Source organism: Eumetopias jubatus, unplaced genomic scaffold (genome assembly GCF_037043125.1).
Source record: "Eumetopias jubatus isolate StellerSeaLion01/CBP00866 unplaced genomic scaffold, mEumJub1_p1.0 scaffold_3, whole genome shotgun sequence".
NCBI lineage: Eukaryota > Metazoa > Chordata > Mammalia > Carnivora > Otariidae > Eumetopias > Eumetopias jubatus.
In genome coordinates this window covers 1,495,955-1,512,279 of record NW_028274809.1, presented here as the reverse complement: position 1 = coordinate 1,512,279, position 16,325 = coordinate 1,495,955, and the positions used below count along the sequence as shown (strand labels likewise).

Below are 16,325 nucleotides of genomic sequence, written 5' to 3'. Positions count from 1 at the left end.
AACTAGTGTTATCCCCATCTCATGGGTAAAAATCCAGAGCACAGAGAAGCAAGGCTAACCTGCCTCATGGTTGCACAGCTAACTGAGTGGCAGGATCACCCCTGGGGCCAGCTGTGTCTTACTACAGAGAGGTTGCTCCCCCTCTTCTGCTCAGGAGCCTTCTGGGGCTCCCCACTGTCTGGTGTCCTGAGCACAGACCACCCCCAACCCAGCCATCAAGGCCCTTCCAGCCTCCCCTGGCCACACTGGCTCCTGCCCATCCCCAGCTCTGCTCCCCAGCGCTACCTGCTCACCCTTCCTCACGTGCCTCTGACTCACCTGTCCACACCTGGCTTGGAGGCTGGCACTCTGCTGTGCCCTCCCAAGGTCCCTGATTAAAGTGGGACCCAGGACCCTGGGCACCCCATTTGCCCAAAGCCAGGGCCCACAATGGGAGCTCCCCGACCCCACAGCAGCAACCCAGATCTGGGCACTCTGCAGGGCATTGGGTACAGCAAACAGGTCAGAGCCTGTCCCTGAGCACACAGCTTGTCTGCAAGGGGATGGAGCAGGCCAAGGGGTCCTGTGTCAGGGACCAGGAACTGTCAAGCCATTCTGGGGACGCCTTGCTCAAGGCCAGCTCACCCTTGGCGGGTGCCTGGTGGGTGAGAAAGGGGAGGCTGCCAGGCCCACCTGCCACCCCTAGGTGCCCACTGGCCCCCTCTCTGACTTTCTGACAGGTGAACAATAATGGGATCATCTCCTTCCTGAAAGAAGTCTCTCAGTTCACCCCAGTGGCCTTCCCCATCGCCAAGGACCGCTGCGTAGTGGCAGCCTTCTGGGCAGATGTGGACAATCGGCGTGCAGGTGATGTGTACTACCGGGAGGCCACTGACCCAGCAACGCTGCGCAGAGCCACAGAGGATGTCAGGCGCTACTTCCCCGAGCTCCCGGACTTCTCCGCCACCTGGGTTTTCATAGCTACCTGGTACCGCGTGACCTTCTTTGGAGGCAGCTCCTCTTCCCCTGTGAGTTTTTTGTCCTGGGGAAGGGAGGATGTCCATCTGGGGTCCAGGGTCTCCCCCCAGGGGCCCCACCTTGCTGAGAGGGGTCAGACATAATCACTGGTCCATGCCTGAGACGGGAAAACCCAGCTCAGTGAGGGAAGTCACTCTCCCAGGGTCACAGAGCCAGGTTGGAGGACAGAGCCTTGAATCAACCCAGCCCACCCAGAAACCATCTGCCTCTAGGAAAATGCCAAATGCCCTGATAACAGTGTTTCGCACACTGGTGGAACTTGGGTTGTGTCAGAATTCCCATTTGGAATGGTTCAATTCTCAATAGGCTAAGTGGGAACTTTATTCTGTTTTATCCTTTATTCTGTGATAATGCCAAACAACAAAGGCATCGGGGATGCGTCTCTCCTGTGGAGCACACTCTCCATGCCAAGTGCCGAAAAGTGCTCAGCACAGCACAACCAGGGGGCAGGAGCTCGCCCTGAGACTGCTATGCAAGCCACATGGGGCTCCGGAGCTGGGGGAACGGGATGGTTCAGAGCAGCCCTGAGGGTGTCAGGACACTGGGCTGCAGGGGAGAGGCAGAGTGGTCAAGGGAAGGGCCTGCCTTCCCGTCATGCACACGGCTGGGCAGAGGGTGGGGGCAGGTACTCAGGGTGGCGGGGTGCAAGTGCCCAGCAGGCATCTGGAGGTGCAGCTGGGGCCCCCAGCAGTGGTGTGAGTGGGAGAGAGGGCTGGTGGACGGGGACGTGCGAGTCCCACACAAACCCTGAGTTCTCCAGCAGCCAAGATGACAAAGAGCATGCCAGCAAGTGCGCCAGCCAGGGACACTGAGGGACCGAGATGCTCACGGCCGGATTTCTTAGAAGGAGTATGACAGTGAATAGGCAAAGACGGGCTTTTTCTGTAACCATTACTACAAATAAATGTTTACCCTGGGTGAACTTTATTCATGCACAGTCCACTAATATTTTGTCAGTTTTACTTGTTTTTCTTATCATCAATTTGTAAGAAAAACATCTTTGTAACAAAAAGAGAAAAAGGAATCAGTAAGTCCACTAGCAAGAGATCGCTCCCATCAAACATCTATTGTATCCTGACACACACTTTACAAATAAATAGAGCCAGCTAGAATGCTTTGTTTTGTGGTTTTGTTTTGTTTTGTTTTTTTCACTCAGTGGCAGTAGGGCATTTTCCTAACTCTTCTATGTGGAAATCCTGTCACCTCTGCAGCCACTGTGGGTGTTTCCTTCCCCGTGGGAGCAGGGGGAGCAGAGCCCCTCCTACGCGGACAGAGGAAACCTAACTCCTCCAGTCCTCGGACCTGGAGATGGGGGCTACAGAATGATTACCCAGGCAACACAAGCATCCCTGGAAGGGATCAGAGTTCTGGGTTTGGGCTGGAAGCTGGTCTGTAACCTGGGAGCCTCCCGGAGCCGGCTGCTTGGCCAGAGCAAGCGTGAAGCTCCACGCGGGGCCTGGGTCTCCTCGCACGCTGGACCTCGCCAGCTCGCAAAGCCCCACTGCTGGCCGCGCTGGCCGCAGTCCGGGCCCCCCTCAGCTCTCCGCCACTCGGCCTTCACGGCCACTGTGTCCTGGTTGTCTTCAGTGTTAGCAGCAGGTCTGCCTTCCCCAAGGGGAGCCCATTCAGTGTTCCCGCTGTTCATGGTTATGTAAGGGAGAGGACAGACTGGTGCTGTCCCACTGTGTACACCTGCAGACCAGCCCAGCACCCGGTGGCACACATGGCAAGGTGCCGTGTGGTAGGCACTGCCGGGCCCCGCTACCTTGGGGGCCATTGCCCGGCATGAGTCTCCAGTGGGGAGCTTGCTGCCCACAGAGTCCTGACTTGCCCCTCAAGCCTGTACCCCCACGGGCACGAATAAGCCAGGTGCGGAAGCCCGGGTCTCCCCGCGCCCAGTCGGGGGGCCCAGCGCACCGCACCCTTGCCTGCCACTCCGGCACACAGGGAAGGCCTTTCTCTAGTACCCTCCCCCTCTCTCGTGCCGCAGGATTTGTCCTGTGTTAACTAGTTGTCGTCTGTGGTAGTGTGTCTGCTCACATAACCTTTGCCAATTTTCTGTTCTCTTCTTCATCTTTTTCTTACTGACCCATAGAAGTTCCGCTTGAACTAAGGGTATCGATAGTTTCACCTGCCACCTATGTTATAAATACATTCTTCACTCTGCTGTTCGCCATTCCGTTTGCTCTTATGGCACTTTGTTATATGCAGAAGCTTTTGTAGTCAAGTATATAAATCTCCTTTTTGGTTTTTGCAGTTAACAAATGTTACACTTAAAGTCCTTCCTCGACATGGCTCCACATATGAGCCTATATTTTCCTCTAGGGCTTTGATGGTTCCATTCACAACCTTACTTGACGTGGGATTTATTTTTGTGAGTGATGTAAAGCTCTAATTTTATTCTTTTTCAGACAGTTTCCTATTTGTCCCAAGATCACTTCCTAAACAACCCCACCCTTTCCCCAATCTGAAATAACATCCCATATATATACCACTCAATATCTTCATGGAAGAGGATTCCATGAAAAAAATCATTAAAACTGCTCTTCCTATTTCCTGTTTTTATCTTTCCCTCTTCACGTTTTTTGTTTCACACGAGGCAACTTTGTGGATTCGAGCCGGTAAGCGGAACACTTGTGCCCCAGTCGCCCCAGGGCGCAGCGTCTGCTCCTGGCCTCCGGGGCCGCTGACCCCTTGGCGCGTCTCCCTCCCCAGGTGACAGTTGTTAGGAGCCTGACCTCAGGCCTCAGGCACTAGGGACACAGTAGAGGACGAGGCCATCAGCCCGACGGCAGATGGCTGACCAGCGAGTTGGGAAGACAGAGGAGGGGCCGCTGGGTGAGGACAGTGTGCGAAGGCATATGCTGGGGGGGGTAGGGCCTTGCAGCATGGACGAGGGAGCAGAGAAAACCCTGTTCAGGCCTCCCTCCTCGGCAGGTCAACACGTTCCAGATCGTGCTTATCACTGACGGCAAGTTCTCCTTCACCATCTTCAACTATGAGTCCATCACGTGGACGACGGGCACACACGCCAGCAGTGGGGGCGACACCACGGGCCTGGGGGGCATCGCAGCCCAGGTAGGGGCCCGGCTCCCCACCGCCACCACTGCCATGAGCTGAGGAGGCAGGCAGACCCCCTACACACACCCAGTACTGGGCAGAGGCCAGTGTGAGGCCTTCTGATGCCAAGCCCAGTCCAGACTCACAGAAACATCCTCAGGTCAAAGGAACTTTTGTCCCGAACCACACTGCCCTGGCCTCCGAGGGCCAGCTGCAGCCGAGGCAGAAGGGCCCCTGGTTCTGTGTGCGCTCGCTGTCCTGGGGGTCTGGCCTGGCCCGTGGCCCGCAGAACTGTGGCCAGCAGGAAACCACAAGTGTGGAGGGAGCGGTCAGGTGCAAGTCCCCAGGGCCAGCGAGTGCTCCCTCCCGATGGGAGGACCCTCATCTCCTTCCTAGTCATCTACTTTCTTCTGAGGTCACACCTGCCCCTGGTCCCCACGGGAGCCAAGAGCCTAGGGAGGGAGCCCCTGCAGGTGTGCGTGAGGGGAGCCTGCCAGGGCCCAACAGTGTCGGTGGCCAGGGTCAGCCGCCAGCTGGGAGGTGGCTGATCAGGACAGGCACAACATGGAGGGTGGTATGGGTACCCCTAAACCCATAAAGCTCCAGGATTGTAAGGCCGTCTTCCACATGATCTCTTTGACCATGGCCACCATGGGGGAGGGAGGTCTCAGGAAACTGAGGGAGACCTGCAGACCAACCCACGCCTGTCCCCCACTCTCCACCCCCACCTTCCCAGGCCGGCTTCAATGCGGGTGATGGGCGGCGCTACTTCAGCATCCCAGGCTCCCGCACGGCGGACATGGCGGAGGTGGAGACCACCACCAACGTGGGTGTGCCCGGGCGCTGGGCGTTCAGAATCGATGATGCCCAGGTGCGCGTGGGGGGCTGCAGCCATACAAGTAAGAGGATGGAGCCAGCGGCTCAGGGCTGTGGGGGTTGGGGTGGCTCAGGGAGTGGGGGGACGACAGGAGGGAGCCAGACCCTGGGGGCGGTGGGGAGGGGGCTGGACGCTGATGGGGGTGAAGGGGGCGCTGGAGGGGGGAGCGGGACGCCGGGGACGGAGCAGGCTGCTGGCCAGGAGGGCATGGCCTCCCCCACCACTCCCCCCTAGCCACGAACCTGGGCAAGTATCGGCTCGCCCCTTGAGCCCTGTCTCTTCCTGGGGAGGCTTTCCTACCTCAGCTCCAGGGCCAGGGGATCTGTTGGAGACCAAGGTTTGGGGTACAAAGTGGAGGAGCTGGGGTCGCCCCTCCTTGGGGCCACAGGAGTCGATGCTCTCCCTTCGTTCTCTCCCAGGCTGCGTCCTGGGCCGGGGAGGGGCACCACCCCGGTCTCCTGTGTCCCCGGGATCACCTGGAAGGCAGGCGCTTTACATGCGGCAGATGGGGGGAAGGTCCACCCCAGGGCGGAAGGATGCATCCTGACCCCTTCCCCTGTATGGCCCTGGAGGAGGCGCAGACCCTCCTGAAAGATCATGCTTATAAATGGAGAGGAGGTGATAGATTTAGCCACTCGGTGGAGAGCTAACCACAGGCCTTGCAAAGGCCCCAGTGAGGCCAGTGTCGGGAGGGTCCTAGCAGACTCACCTCCCACCCACAAGGAGGCCGAGGCCACCGAGAGGGCCTCTTCACCTCCGGGAACACCAGCTCTCTGAGAGCAAACCCAGCGCAGGTGGAACCCATCCAGACCAGCACTTTTCAGGGGCCAGGGCCAGGGAGGGCAGGCATGCCCCCATGGGCCGGAAGGCTCACCAAGGACTGGGGATGATGCCCCAGTGAGAGATGCCTGGGGAACCCGAGCCCACCGGCTCACTGGAGCACCAAGTACACCCCGGCCTGAGCCTGAGCGTAGGGGATGGGGGAACTCACAAGCCAGGGAGCCCAGGAGCCAATCATTTTGCCCCTCCCCCAAAGTGGCAGGCAGGACACCCAGGAATATGCAAGGTCTCCTGCAGTCCCAGGCCAGGCCGCCTACTCTGCCCACCTGGGCTCTGGGTAGTGGTGGTCCAGGGGATGGGGACATCATTCTGTCTCTGATGGCAGAAAGGTCTGGTGGCTTGTCATCTCCCAGTAGCCAGGGGCTTGGGCTGTGGTTCAAGATGAAGGCATGGGTACAGATGTGGGCTGCTGTGACCAGGCGTCAGTGCAGTGTGGATGCAAGCCTGAGCAGGTGGGGACTGCTGTGAGCAGGTGTGGCTGTACATATGGGTGCAGGTGTGTGTACAGGTGTGGGTCTAGGTGTGGAAGGCCCATGCCCTCTACAAAGGCTGCAGGCTGTGAGACCCTGAGAAATGAGATCCTCCGAGGAGGGTCTGGCCAGTCCCCCCGGGGATCCCTTTCGCATGCAGACGTGCTTCTCCCGCTATCACAGGCTTCTGGGGGAAGTAGATGGAGGAGGCATTGCTGGGCCTTCTGAACTAGTGCGCACAGGAGCCCCCTTGCTTCCCCATGGCCACACTGCAAGCCCAGGAGATGGACCCAACACACAGGCTTTGCTGGGAAGGGAGGGCCAGGTCCCACCTGAGAGGCAGTGCATCCACATCTCAAAGTCTAGCTCCTGAGAAAGGCAGGTCCTGAAACAGGGCTCATGCAGACAGCCAGCACACTCCACAGGGTAGCCAGACCACGACCGGCTGAGCGACAGTGTGGCTGAGTGGAAGGGTATGCACGAGGAGCAGGAACAGTCCAAAAGGTGCCCTTAGCCCTGATGGTGTTCTGGGCCACAGCGTCCTTCCAGGAACGTCCCCCCCTTGTGCCCCCTGATGCCACTCTAGATCTCCCAGGCCCCCTAGTAACAGGAGATCTGAGACGGTGGGGTGCTCTTGTTCCCTGCCAATTTGTGCTCCTTTATTGCAGATGTCAGTAGCCTTACTTCTCCAGAGGGGTAGGGCCTCCTGAGCTGGTGGGCGGCCAGTCCTAGAGGGCCCAGGCATGGGGTTGGGTGCTCCCTGGTGACTGCTGGGGGCTCTCCCTGGCCAGGAGGCCGTGACGTGAGAAGCCCTGCCTTCCAGAGCTCTGTGGGAAGCCCTCTTGGTTTACACGGGGAGACCTGGAGGGGCAGCTGGGCCTGGCTTTCTGCAATTACTGTTGGCAGCGCTGAGATCAGATTGCATCCCCACCTCGGAGGGTCTGAGGGCTCCCTCGCCCACCACCTCTGGTTCCCATGGGGGTCCCCCTCTTCCACGTTGTTTTTCCAATGAAGCACACTCATGTCTTCCTGTGTTGCTGGGCACCCTTGGGTCTGTGTCGTCTTAGTTCCTCAGACAAATTTGGAAGTTGATGGATTAAAGGGATAAGAAGGTGCTGGGGGGGGGGGGTGCGCCTGGGTGGCTCAGTTGGTGAAGTGTCTGATCCTTTGGCTCAGGTCACAATCCTGGGGTCCTGGGATCGAGCCCCGCATCCGGCTCCCTGCTCGTGGGGAGTCTGCTTCTCCCTCTCCCTCTGCCACTCCCCGTGCTCATGCTCTGTCTCTCTGACAAATAAATAAATAAAATCTTAAAAAAAAAAAAAAAGGTGCTGTGGGTATGATGGATGCTGGGGAAGCCAGAGTCCCAGCCCAGGAACCCGAATGTCAGCAGGACATACAGGTGCACTAGGCACCCTGGGGGAGACCTGGGAAGCTAACTGTGGATGCTGGGCTGCCAGCAGACTGCACAGCCATTCCTCAGAGATGGGCCCCTGGGGTCAGGGGAGGAAAGGGACGGCTTGCTCCTTGCTGTGTCCACAGCCTCCGTGTGCCTGGCCCTGCGCCCGTGCCTCAACGGCGGCAAGTGCATTGATGACTGTGTCACGGGCAACCCCTCCTACACCTGCTCCTGCCTCTCAGGCTTTACAGGGAGGAGGTGTCACCTGGGTAAGTTTACACCCACCAGCACAGCCAGTGGCCCCAGGGCCCAAGGTCAAGGGTCTCTGTCCCCACGGTGTATGCGCTGTTGGGGGGTGGGGGGCAAACACTGTGGCTCCCTGAAGGTGAGCACAGTGGGCCAGGGCTACAGCTGCCTCTTTGGAACTGAGCCCCCTTGGAAGTGAGGCCAGAAGGGGTCCAGGCAGATCCTCCCCAACCTGGCTTTCTCCACTGAGGCCCCAGGCTGCCCTGCTTTTCAGATGTGAACGAATGTGCTTCCCATCCGTGTCAGAATGGCGGGACCTGCACACATGACGTCAACAGCTTCAGCTGCAGGTGCCCAGCCGGCTTCAGGGGGCCCACCTGTGAGACAGGTGAGAGTGTGCCTGGGCCCTCTGGCCCCACCGGGGGCAGGATGATCAGAATGGTCCCCCCACAGCCTGATGCCCTCCAGAATGGGGTGCAGCAGGAGTCCCCAGGGGCCCGGCCAGAGGGTCGACGCCTTCCACTCCTCTGCCCTTGCAGCACTGTCTCCATGTGACACCAGAGAGTGCCAGAACGGCGGCCAGTGCCGGGCAGAGCGGGGCTCGGCGGTGTGCCTGTGCCTGGCCGGCTACACAGGCGCAGCCTGCGAGACGGGTGAGGGGCTGGCCCTGGGGGGCGGGGGGGGGGGTCCCATCCAGCCACACCCACACCGGGTGCCCGGGAGTCAAAGGCTGGCTCAAGCCAAGCTCCCGCCTCCACTGCCCCCAGATGTGGACGAATGTGCCTCCAGCCCGTGCCTCAATGGGGGCTCGTGTGTCGACCTTGTGGGGAACTTCACCTGCCTGTGCGCAGAGCCCTTCGAGGGACCTCGCTGTGAGACGGGTAACGGCCCGCGCCCGAAGCCCCCAGTGACAGCGGTCCCGTGCGGCCACCCAGCCCCTTTCCCTCACTGTCCAGCTCAGCCCCACTTCTGGCCCGGGGGGTCGTCTCCTCAGCCCTGCCTGCGCCAGCCTGTCCCCTGAGCTGCCGTGCTGGTTGTGACTCTGCCACCACGTGCAGTGCAGGGCTGAGCGTGCCTCCTGTTCCCTCCTGTCGCCTCCAGTCCCCGTCACCATCTATGAAATGCAGGGCAAAATGGCCACCCTCTCAGGGCCCCTCTTCCTGCTCAGGAGATTCTTGGCTTTTTAACATCCTTCTTTCCTACTCCAGACCCCTTGCCATGCAAGGGAACGAGCCACAGGGGTTGGCAAGAAAACTGACCTTTATCACATGTGATGAAATCTGCTAGTTTCTACTTCATGTTGTTTTAAATGCTAGTTATGACTTGGTAGATCAGTTAAAAAACCAACTCGATTTTACAACCCACAGAATAAATTCAGGTTGTTAGCATCTGACATGGCGCTGACCACCTAAGGCCTCGCCCAGCTCCTGTGCCAGCGATAGCAAAGTCCACAGCATGGGCAGCTGCTCCCCTGGGAGATGCTCAAGACAAGCTTGTCAGATTTAGTTTGAGTCTAAAAATTTAAGAAGGAAATTAAATTTTACCCATAAGTAGGATATAGATGGATGCTATGCCCTCCATCAGTCTTTGGTCAGAGGGTCACACATAGGACAGGCCGTGTCCTGAGGAGAGGGTGAGCCTCTGCTGTGCAGAGGGGAGGAGGAACGGGGCCACCTTGCGTGTTTGGTGCTTAAAATCACTGTAATGGGCCACAGTTCACCTTGCCCAGATTGCTATCTAAATATCTGTGTATTTAACTAAATTCATGTTAGGAAACAGATCAGTGATTTCAAAGATTTTGCAGAGAAACCACCTTTTGTACAGGAAGAATAATGCAAATGAAAGCAACCAATAAGAAACAACAGAACTGACACTTCCACCCCTAGTAAAACCTTACTAGTCACATTACAAGGTACCAGTCTGGACATTCTAACCAGATTCAACAGGAAGTTGGCCAAAAATTAAAGATAATTTTTAAAAAATGGTACCCATTCTGATCCTTCTGGCCAAGAAAGATTGTTCTGGGAATTTCCCTCACCATCAAGACTAGAAACTAGACAAAATATATGAAAACTGTTTTCAGCCATTGGACAACAGGCATCACAGGTTTGTTACCCCTGGGAGGAGGGACTGAAGTGAAGAGCACGCTACAATTGCCTCCAAGTCTGCCTACAGGAAGTTTCCAGGCCACTGTGCAGCAAGGGGATCCAGACTCTAGCAGTTCCTCTGAGTCTCTGGGTCACGAAGACAGAGATTCTAGTTTGGTAGCTGCAATTTGTGGGTCTGGAATTCTACTAAGAGGGGTTGGAGAGAGTGCAAGAAGAATCTCTGAAGACATGCAGAAGGACTCCTTGCCTCTTCACTCAGCACAGTCGGGGAGAAATCCATGAGGCTGGGCAAAGAACCCCTGGGAGTGCTGAATCAGACAATCCCTAGAACTTGAACAGGACTGGGAATAACTTGCTTCTCTATAGCCAGAGTGCATGCAGAGCTCCTCACACCCAGGGCCAAGACTGAGTAGAGTCCTCACTGGGGTATCAGCTTGCTGGTATGGATAAATAAACACTAGAACAAAGGCTAATCTGACCTGTCCTAGCAAATATTAAAGGAAAGTTTGAGAGGATCAAAACAATCCCGAGTAATTTAATCATATGCCAGAATCAAATCCTATACTCTTTGAAGGAATATAACAGAATCCAGGAAAAAAACACAAAAATTATCAGGCATACTAAGAATCAGGAATATATGACCCACAGCCAGGAGAAAAATAGATCAATAAAACAGATGGCAGAGATGATGAAATTAGCAGATATAAATGTTTAATCATCTACTGTGAACATGCTCCATGTGCTCAAGACCGTTGAGGAAAAAAGTAGAAGAAGAAGATATAAGAGAAGAAACTTCCAGAAATAAAAAACATAAAATCTCAATTTAAAAAATACACTGGCAGGGCGCCTGGGTGGCTCAGTCGTTAAGCGTCTGCCTTCAGATCAGGTCATGATCCCAGGGTCCTGGGATCGAGCCCCACATCGGGTTCCCTGCTCGGCGGGAAGCCTGCTTCTCCCTCTCCCACTCCCCCTGCTTGTGTTCCCTCTCTTGCTGTGTCTCTCTTTGTCAAATAAATAAATAAAATCTTTTAAAAAAAATAAAAATAAATAAAAAATACACTGGCTGTATTAGCTACAGGTTAGACATTGCTGAAGGAAAGATCAGTGAACTGAAGCAAGAAACTACCCAACAAGCAGCACAGGAGGGAGAGAGACTGCAACCAAGACCATCTCCTCAGTGACCTGTGGGGCACACAACAGGCAGTCTGGTGTATGTTCGTGTGGAGTCCCAGAAGGAGGGAGGGGAGCAGAAGGGCACAGAAAACAAATGAGGAAATAATAGCCAAATATTTTCTTAAATTCGGTGAAAATTAAACCCCACACATCCAAGAAAAGCATGAAGAAAATCACACAAAACACATCATAATCAAACTGCTGGAAACCAATAACAAAGAGACCATCTGAAAAGCAACCAGAGGAAAAAGACAAGACACAGTACATACAGAGAAACAAGAATGATAACAGACCTCTCATCAGAAACAACGCAAACCCAAAGACAGTGTGCTATCAACCTAGTAGTATACACAGGAGAATTATCTTTCAAAAATTAAGGTGAAATTAAGATATTTTTCAGACAGCAGAAACAGATAATTATTCATCACCAGCATATCTGATTTGTAAGAAACATTAAAGGAAATTCCTTAGACTGAAGAAAAATGGCACCAGATGAAAATCCAGATCTACACAAATGAATGAAGAGTTCTAGAAATGGTAAACAAACGGGCATACCCCATTTTATTGCCCTTCACTGATACTGTGTTCTGTACAAATTAAAGCTCTGGGGCAACCCTGCACCAAGCCAGTCCAACAGGGCCATTTTTCCAATAGCATTCATTCACTTTGTGTCTCTGTGTCACATTTTCGTAATTCTGCAGTATTTCAAAATTTTAAATTATGGTGACATTTGTTATGGTGATCTATGTTCAGTGATTATGACTCACTAAATCTCAGATGATGGTTACCATTTTTTTAGCAAAGTATTTTTTAATTAAGGTGTGTACATTTTCTTAGACATGATGCTATTACACACTTAATAGATTGCAGTGTAGTGTTAACATAACTTTTATAGGCACTGGGAAACCAGAAAATTCATTTGACTTGCTTTATTGCCATATCCGCTTTATTACAGTGGTCTGGAACTGAACCCACCATATCTCCAAGGTATGCCTGTAAAATACTTTTCTTCTTACTTTTTAATCTCTTTAAAGATAATTTTAACACAAAAAATAACAATATGTTATGGGGTTTATAACATTTAAAGAAATAAAATGTATGACCTCAATTGCTTAAAGCAGAATATGTGAGCTTTCTCTGTGAAGGGCCAGATATTAATATTTTTGGCTTTATGAGCCATGTGATCACAGGTATTCAACTCTGCCAGTGCAATGCAAAAGCCAGCCATAGACATACAATACATGAATGGGCATGGCTGTTTTCCAATGAAACTTTATTTTTTAAAATGGGTGGCAAGCAAGATTTGCTCTGCAAGCCATAGTTTATCAGTGTCTAGCATAAAGGATAGGAAGGGAAAGATGGAAATAATATAGTAATGGCCTTACATTATATATGAAGTGGTGTGATATTGTTTGAAGGTAGACTACAGTAAGTTAAAATTATTATAAACCCAGAGGAACAAGAAAAAATAATAATAATAAAGAGTTATAGCCAATAAACCAGTGGTGGAAATAAAATGGAATCCTAAAAACACTTCATCCAGAAGGCAGGAAAAGAAGAAAAAAGGAATAAAGAATAATTGGGACAAATGATAACCAAGAGCAAGATGATAGGTTTAATCATATTGATAGTTACATTAATTGGTTAAACACACCAATTAAAAGGCAGACATTGTAAAATTGAATTGAAAAGCAAGATGCAACTATATACTATCTACAAGAAACCTACCATAAATATAAAGACACAGATAATTTGAAAATAATTTGAAAATTGGAATGGGTTTCTGATTTGGGGTAAGATGGAGTAAGCACACTCTACCTTGTGTCTCCCACTGAATGCAGCCATAAATCCTGGACAGAATGCATGGAGTAGCAATCTGAGGACTCTGAAAAATAAATAGTAGCAGGTGGATTGGGGAAGAGGACCAAGCTTCAAAGCACCACAGAACCAGTGGTGAGTTCACCGTTTTTTTCCTCTGGTGTCCCCCCTGCCTGGACTCAAAGCAGGACTCCCAGACCAGAAGTGAGCATCAGATGGATGGAAAGAGCTCCAAGAGCAGCCCCTAGTTGGGCACAAGAAGCAGGACCAACAATAGCAGCAAAGGAGGGATTCCCTCAGGACCCAGACTGACTGGGTCAGTCTCCAACTGGAGGTCCTATGGCTCCACAAGGCTGGGCAACTTCCATTCGTTTTTCTTTTTCTCTGTCCACCCACCATGAGTGCACTCACAGGAAGTAAGTCATAGCATGGGGCAATAAAAGCCCCAACTCTCTTGCCAGAGGACTAAAAAGGGCAGCCCCAGAACACTTGAAACTATGGGGAGGTTGCAGAGAGGGGGATCTCAGGCTGCAACCCTAAACCATCTATGAACTCCTGAGTTCCTTACCTTGGGCATTGTAATGTGATCCAAAATATTAAAAACAATACCATTTATAATAGCTTCCCCCAAACTGAAAGACTTAGGTATAAATCTAATAAAACATGTACGGGACTTGTAGGCTGATTTGAATAAATGGAAGGACAACCCATGTTCATGGATTGGAAGACTCAACATAGTAAATATGTCAGTTCTCCCCAAACTGATCGATAGATTTAATATAATTCCAAAGTGTCAACAGAGTTTTCTGTAGCTTTGGACAAGCTGGTTCTAAAATTTACATGGAAAGGCAAAGGAATTAAGATAGCCAAAATAATTTTGGAAAAGAACACATTTTGAGGCATCACACTACCTAGTGTTGACTTACAACAAAGCTACAGTGATCCAGATCCTGTGGTATTGGCAAAGGGACTGATGCATACATCCGTGAAAGAGAAGAGAGGATCCAGAAGTAGACCCACAAAAATACAGCCAAGGGTTTTGTAAAGGCGTGGAAGCAAGTCAGTGGAGAAAGGATGATCTTTTTGACAAATGGTATTGGAACAATTAGACATTCTCATGTAGAAACTGAACTTCAACCTCACACCTTGTACAAGATTAGGTCAGAATGAATCATAGACCTGAATGGAAAATACTCTTAGAAGAGAACATAAGTGAAAAATCTGTGTGACCTGCGGTTACATGAACAGTGCTTAGATAAGACATGCAGAATACACTCCAGCAAAGAAAAACAGAAGTGGGCCTCAACAGAATGACACAGGCTGCTCCGTGAAAGACACGGTCAAGAGAACGAGAAGACAGGCTGCCTGCTTCGAGAGGTGCTCAAAGCACTCCCGTCTGACAAAGGGCTGGCGTCTGGAACACATAAAGAACTCTCCACGCTCACCTGTGAGAAACCAACCAAAACATGGACAAAAGATCTGAACAGACATCTAACCAAAAAGGATATCTGGAGCGGGTGAACAAATGTAATCATGTGTCATTATCATCAGCCATGGGTGCGATGCACATTAAAGCCACGATGAGATGTGACCACAAACCTAACAGAATGGCTAAAATAAAAAGCGCTGACTGGTGAGGACACAGAACTGTGGGAACTCTCACGTAGTTTTGGTGGTGATGCCAAATGTTTAGCCCCTGTGAAAACAGCTTGGCAGCTTTTCATAAAGTAAAACATACTTATAACATGACCCAGCAATACCATTCCTAGCTATGAACCCTAAAGAAATGACAACTTACGTTCACACAAAATACACAAATGTTTATAGCATGTCTATTTACAATCACCAAAACCTGAGAACCCAAATGTCCCTCCCTGTTCATGGGACGCGTGATTGCTGATCCCACAACAGAGACAGATCCCAGAGGCCTTATGCCGAGTGAAAGAAGCCAGTTTCAAAAGATTACATACTGTTCATGAGTAATCTTAAAGCAACAAAGCTGCGGTGATGAACAGATCAGTAGTTGCCAGGGGTTCAGGAAGGCAGGGAGTCTGCGACCCTGAAGATACAACAAGCAAGTATTTGGGGTAACAGAATGTTCTGTGTCCTGACTGTGGTGGGGGCAACACAAATCTATACGCATGTTAAAATTCATAGAAGTGTACCTCGAGCAAAAGTCAATTTTGCCATATATTATTTAAAAGATAAATTCTGAACCACATGAAGAAATCGAACATCTAAGCAATGAAAAGGAATAGGTTGACAAACACTGATCAAGAGAAGTTGGAGAAGTTATATTCATAGCACAGATTAAACTCTAGAGAAAGGAATACTGCCAGGAACAGAGGGGTCTTTTATGACAAAGGTGTCAAGGCATCAAAAAGGCATAGCAATTCTAATGTACTTGCACCTGTGAACATGAATCAAAATACATGAAGGGAAAACAAGGAGAAATAGATCTGTATCTAGATTCCAACCCGCCGCTCTCAGTGATTCGCAGGAATCAGTAGGGACCTCAAAGATGCAAACAGCACCGTCAGCCCACCTGACCTAAGTGACATCTACAGACACTCACTTCCTTTCCAAGTGCTCATGGAGCACTCACCATGACAGACCATCCTGTAGGACATAAAATAAAGCTCAATCAGTTGAAAAGACTGTGTTCTCTGATTACAGTAGTTAAACTAGAAATCAACAAAAACTGTATCTGGAAAATCCCAACCATGTTGCTAACATAGATGCTTGATTAGAAGCACTTGTTTGGAGCCCTCTGGTCTTAGCTGGGCCCTTTGGTGCACACCGTGGGGTCTCCATACTCTTGCTTCACCTTCTGCTCCACAGAGGGGACTCAGATGGTGAGGGGTAGCTAGAAACCAGCTTCCAGAAAGTGGGCCTCAGGCTTAAATCCCACTTGCACTGAGAACTGAGTGCTGTGGGGTCTGGACAAGGGGACCCTTGGCCCCATTTCCCCCATGTTCTCCGTGCAGCTTCTGGGGACCTCTGTCTTTCTTGCAGGAAGCCAACCAGTGCCGGATGCCTGCCTCTCAGCCCCTTGCCAGAATGGGGGCACCTGTGTGGATGCAGATGAGGGCTACGTGTGCGAATGCCCCCAGGGCTTCACTGGGCCCGACTGCAGGGAGAGTGAGTCTGGGCAGGGGCTACCAGGCCTGCAGTCCAGGGCAGGGTTCTCCTGTGGGTAGTGCATACAGGAAGGCAACGGGTGTGTGTGCAAACACCCATGAGTGGGTGGGGGGATGAGAGAGAGTGTGTGTGTGTGCACGTGCATGTGTGTGTATCTGCACAGCAGTGTTCATGGGAAG

General features: G+C 51.9%; 1 protein-coding gene across 2 annotated transcripts in view; it reads left to right on the top strand.

The window, feature by feature from the left end:
- Positions 1-16,325, top strand: part of SNED1 (sushi, nidogen and EGF like domains 1) — an 85,518-nt gene that overhangs the window by 24,392 nt on the left and 44,801 nt on the right. For both annotated transcript variants that reach the window (XM_028105201.2, XM_028105200.2), the window contains exons 2-9: positions 720-1,007; positions 3,955-4,095; positions 4,814-4,976; positions 7,804-7,929; positions 8,181-8,294; positions 8,446-8,559; positions 8,674-8,787; positions 16,021-16,146. In XM_028105201.2, coding sequence (XP_027961002.1) covers positions 720-1,007; positions 3,955-4,095; positions 4,814-4,976; positions 7,804-7,929; positions 8,181-8,294; positions 8,446-8,559; positions 8,674-8,787; positions 16,021-16,146 — 1,186 coding nt within the window. The remainder of the gene's footprint in view (positions 1-719; positions 1,008-3,954; positions 4,096-4,813; positions 4,977-7,803; positions 7,930-8,180; positions 8,295-8,445; positions 8,560-8,673; positions 8,788-16,020; positions 16,147-16,325) is intronic.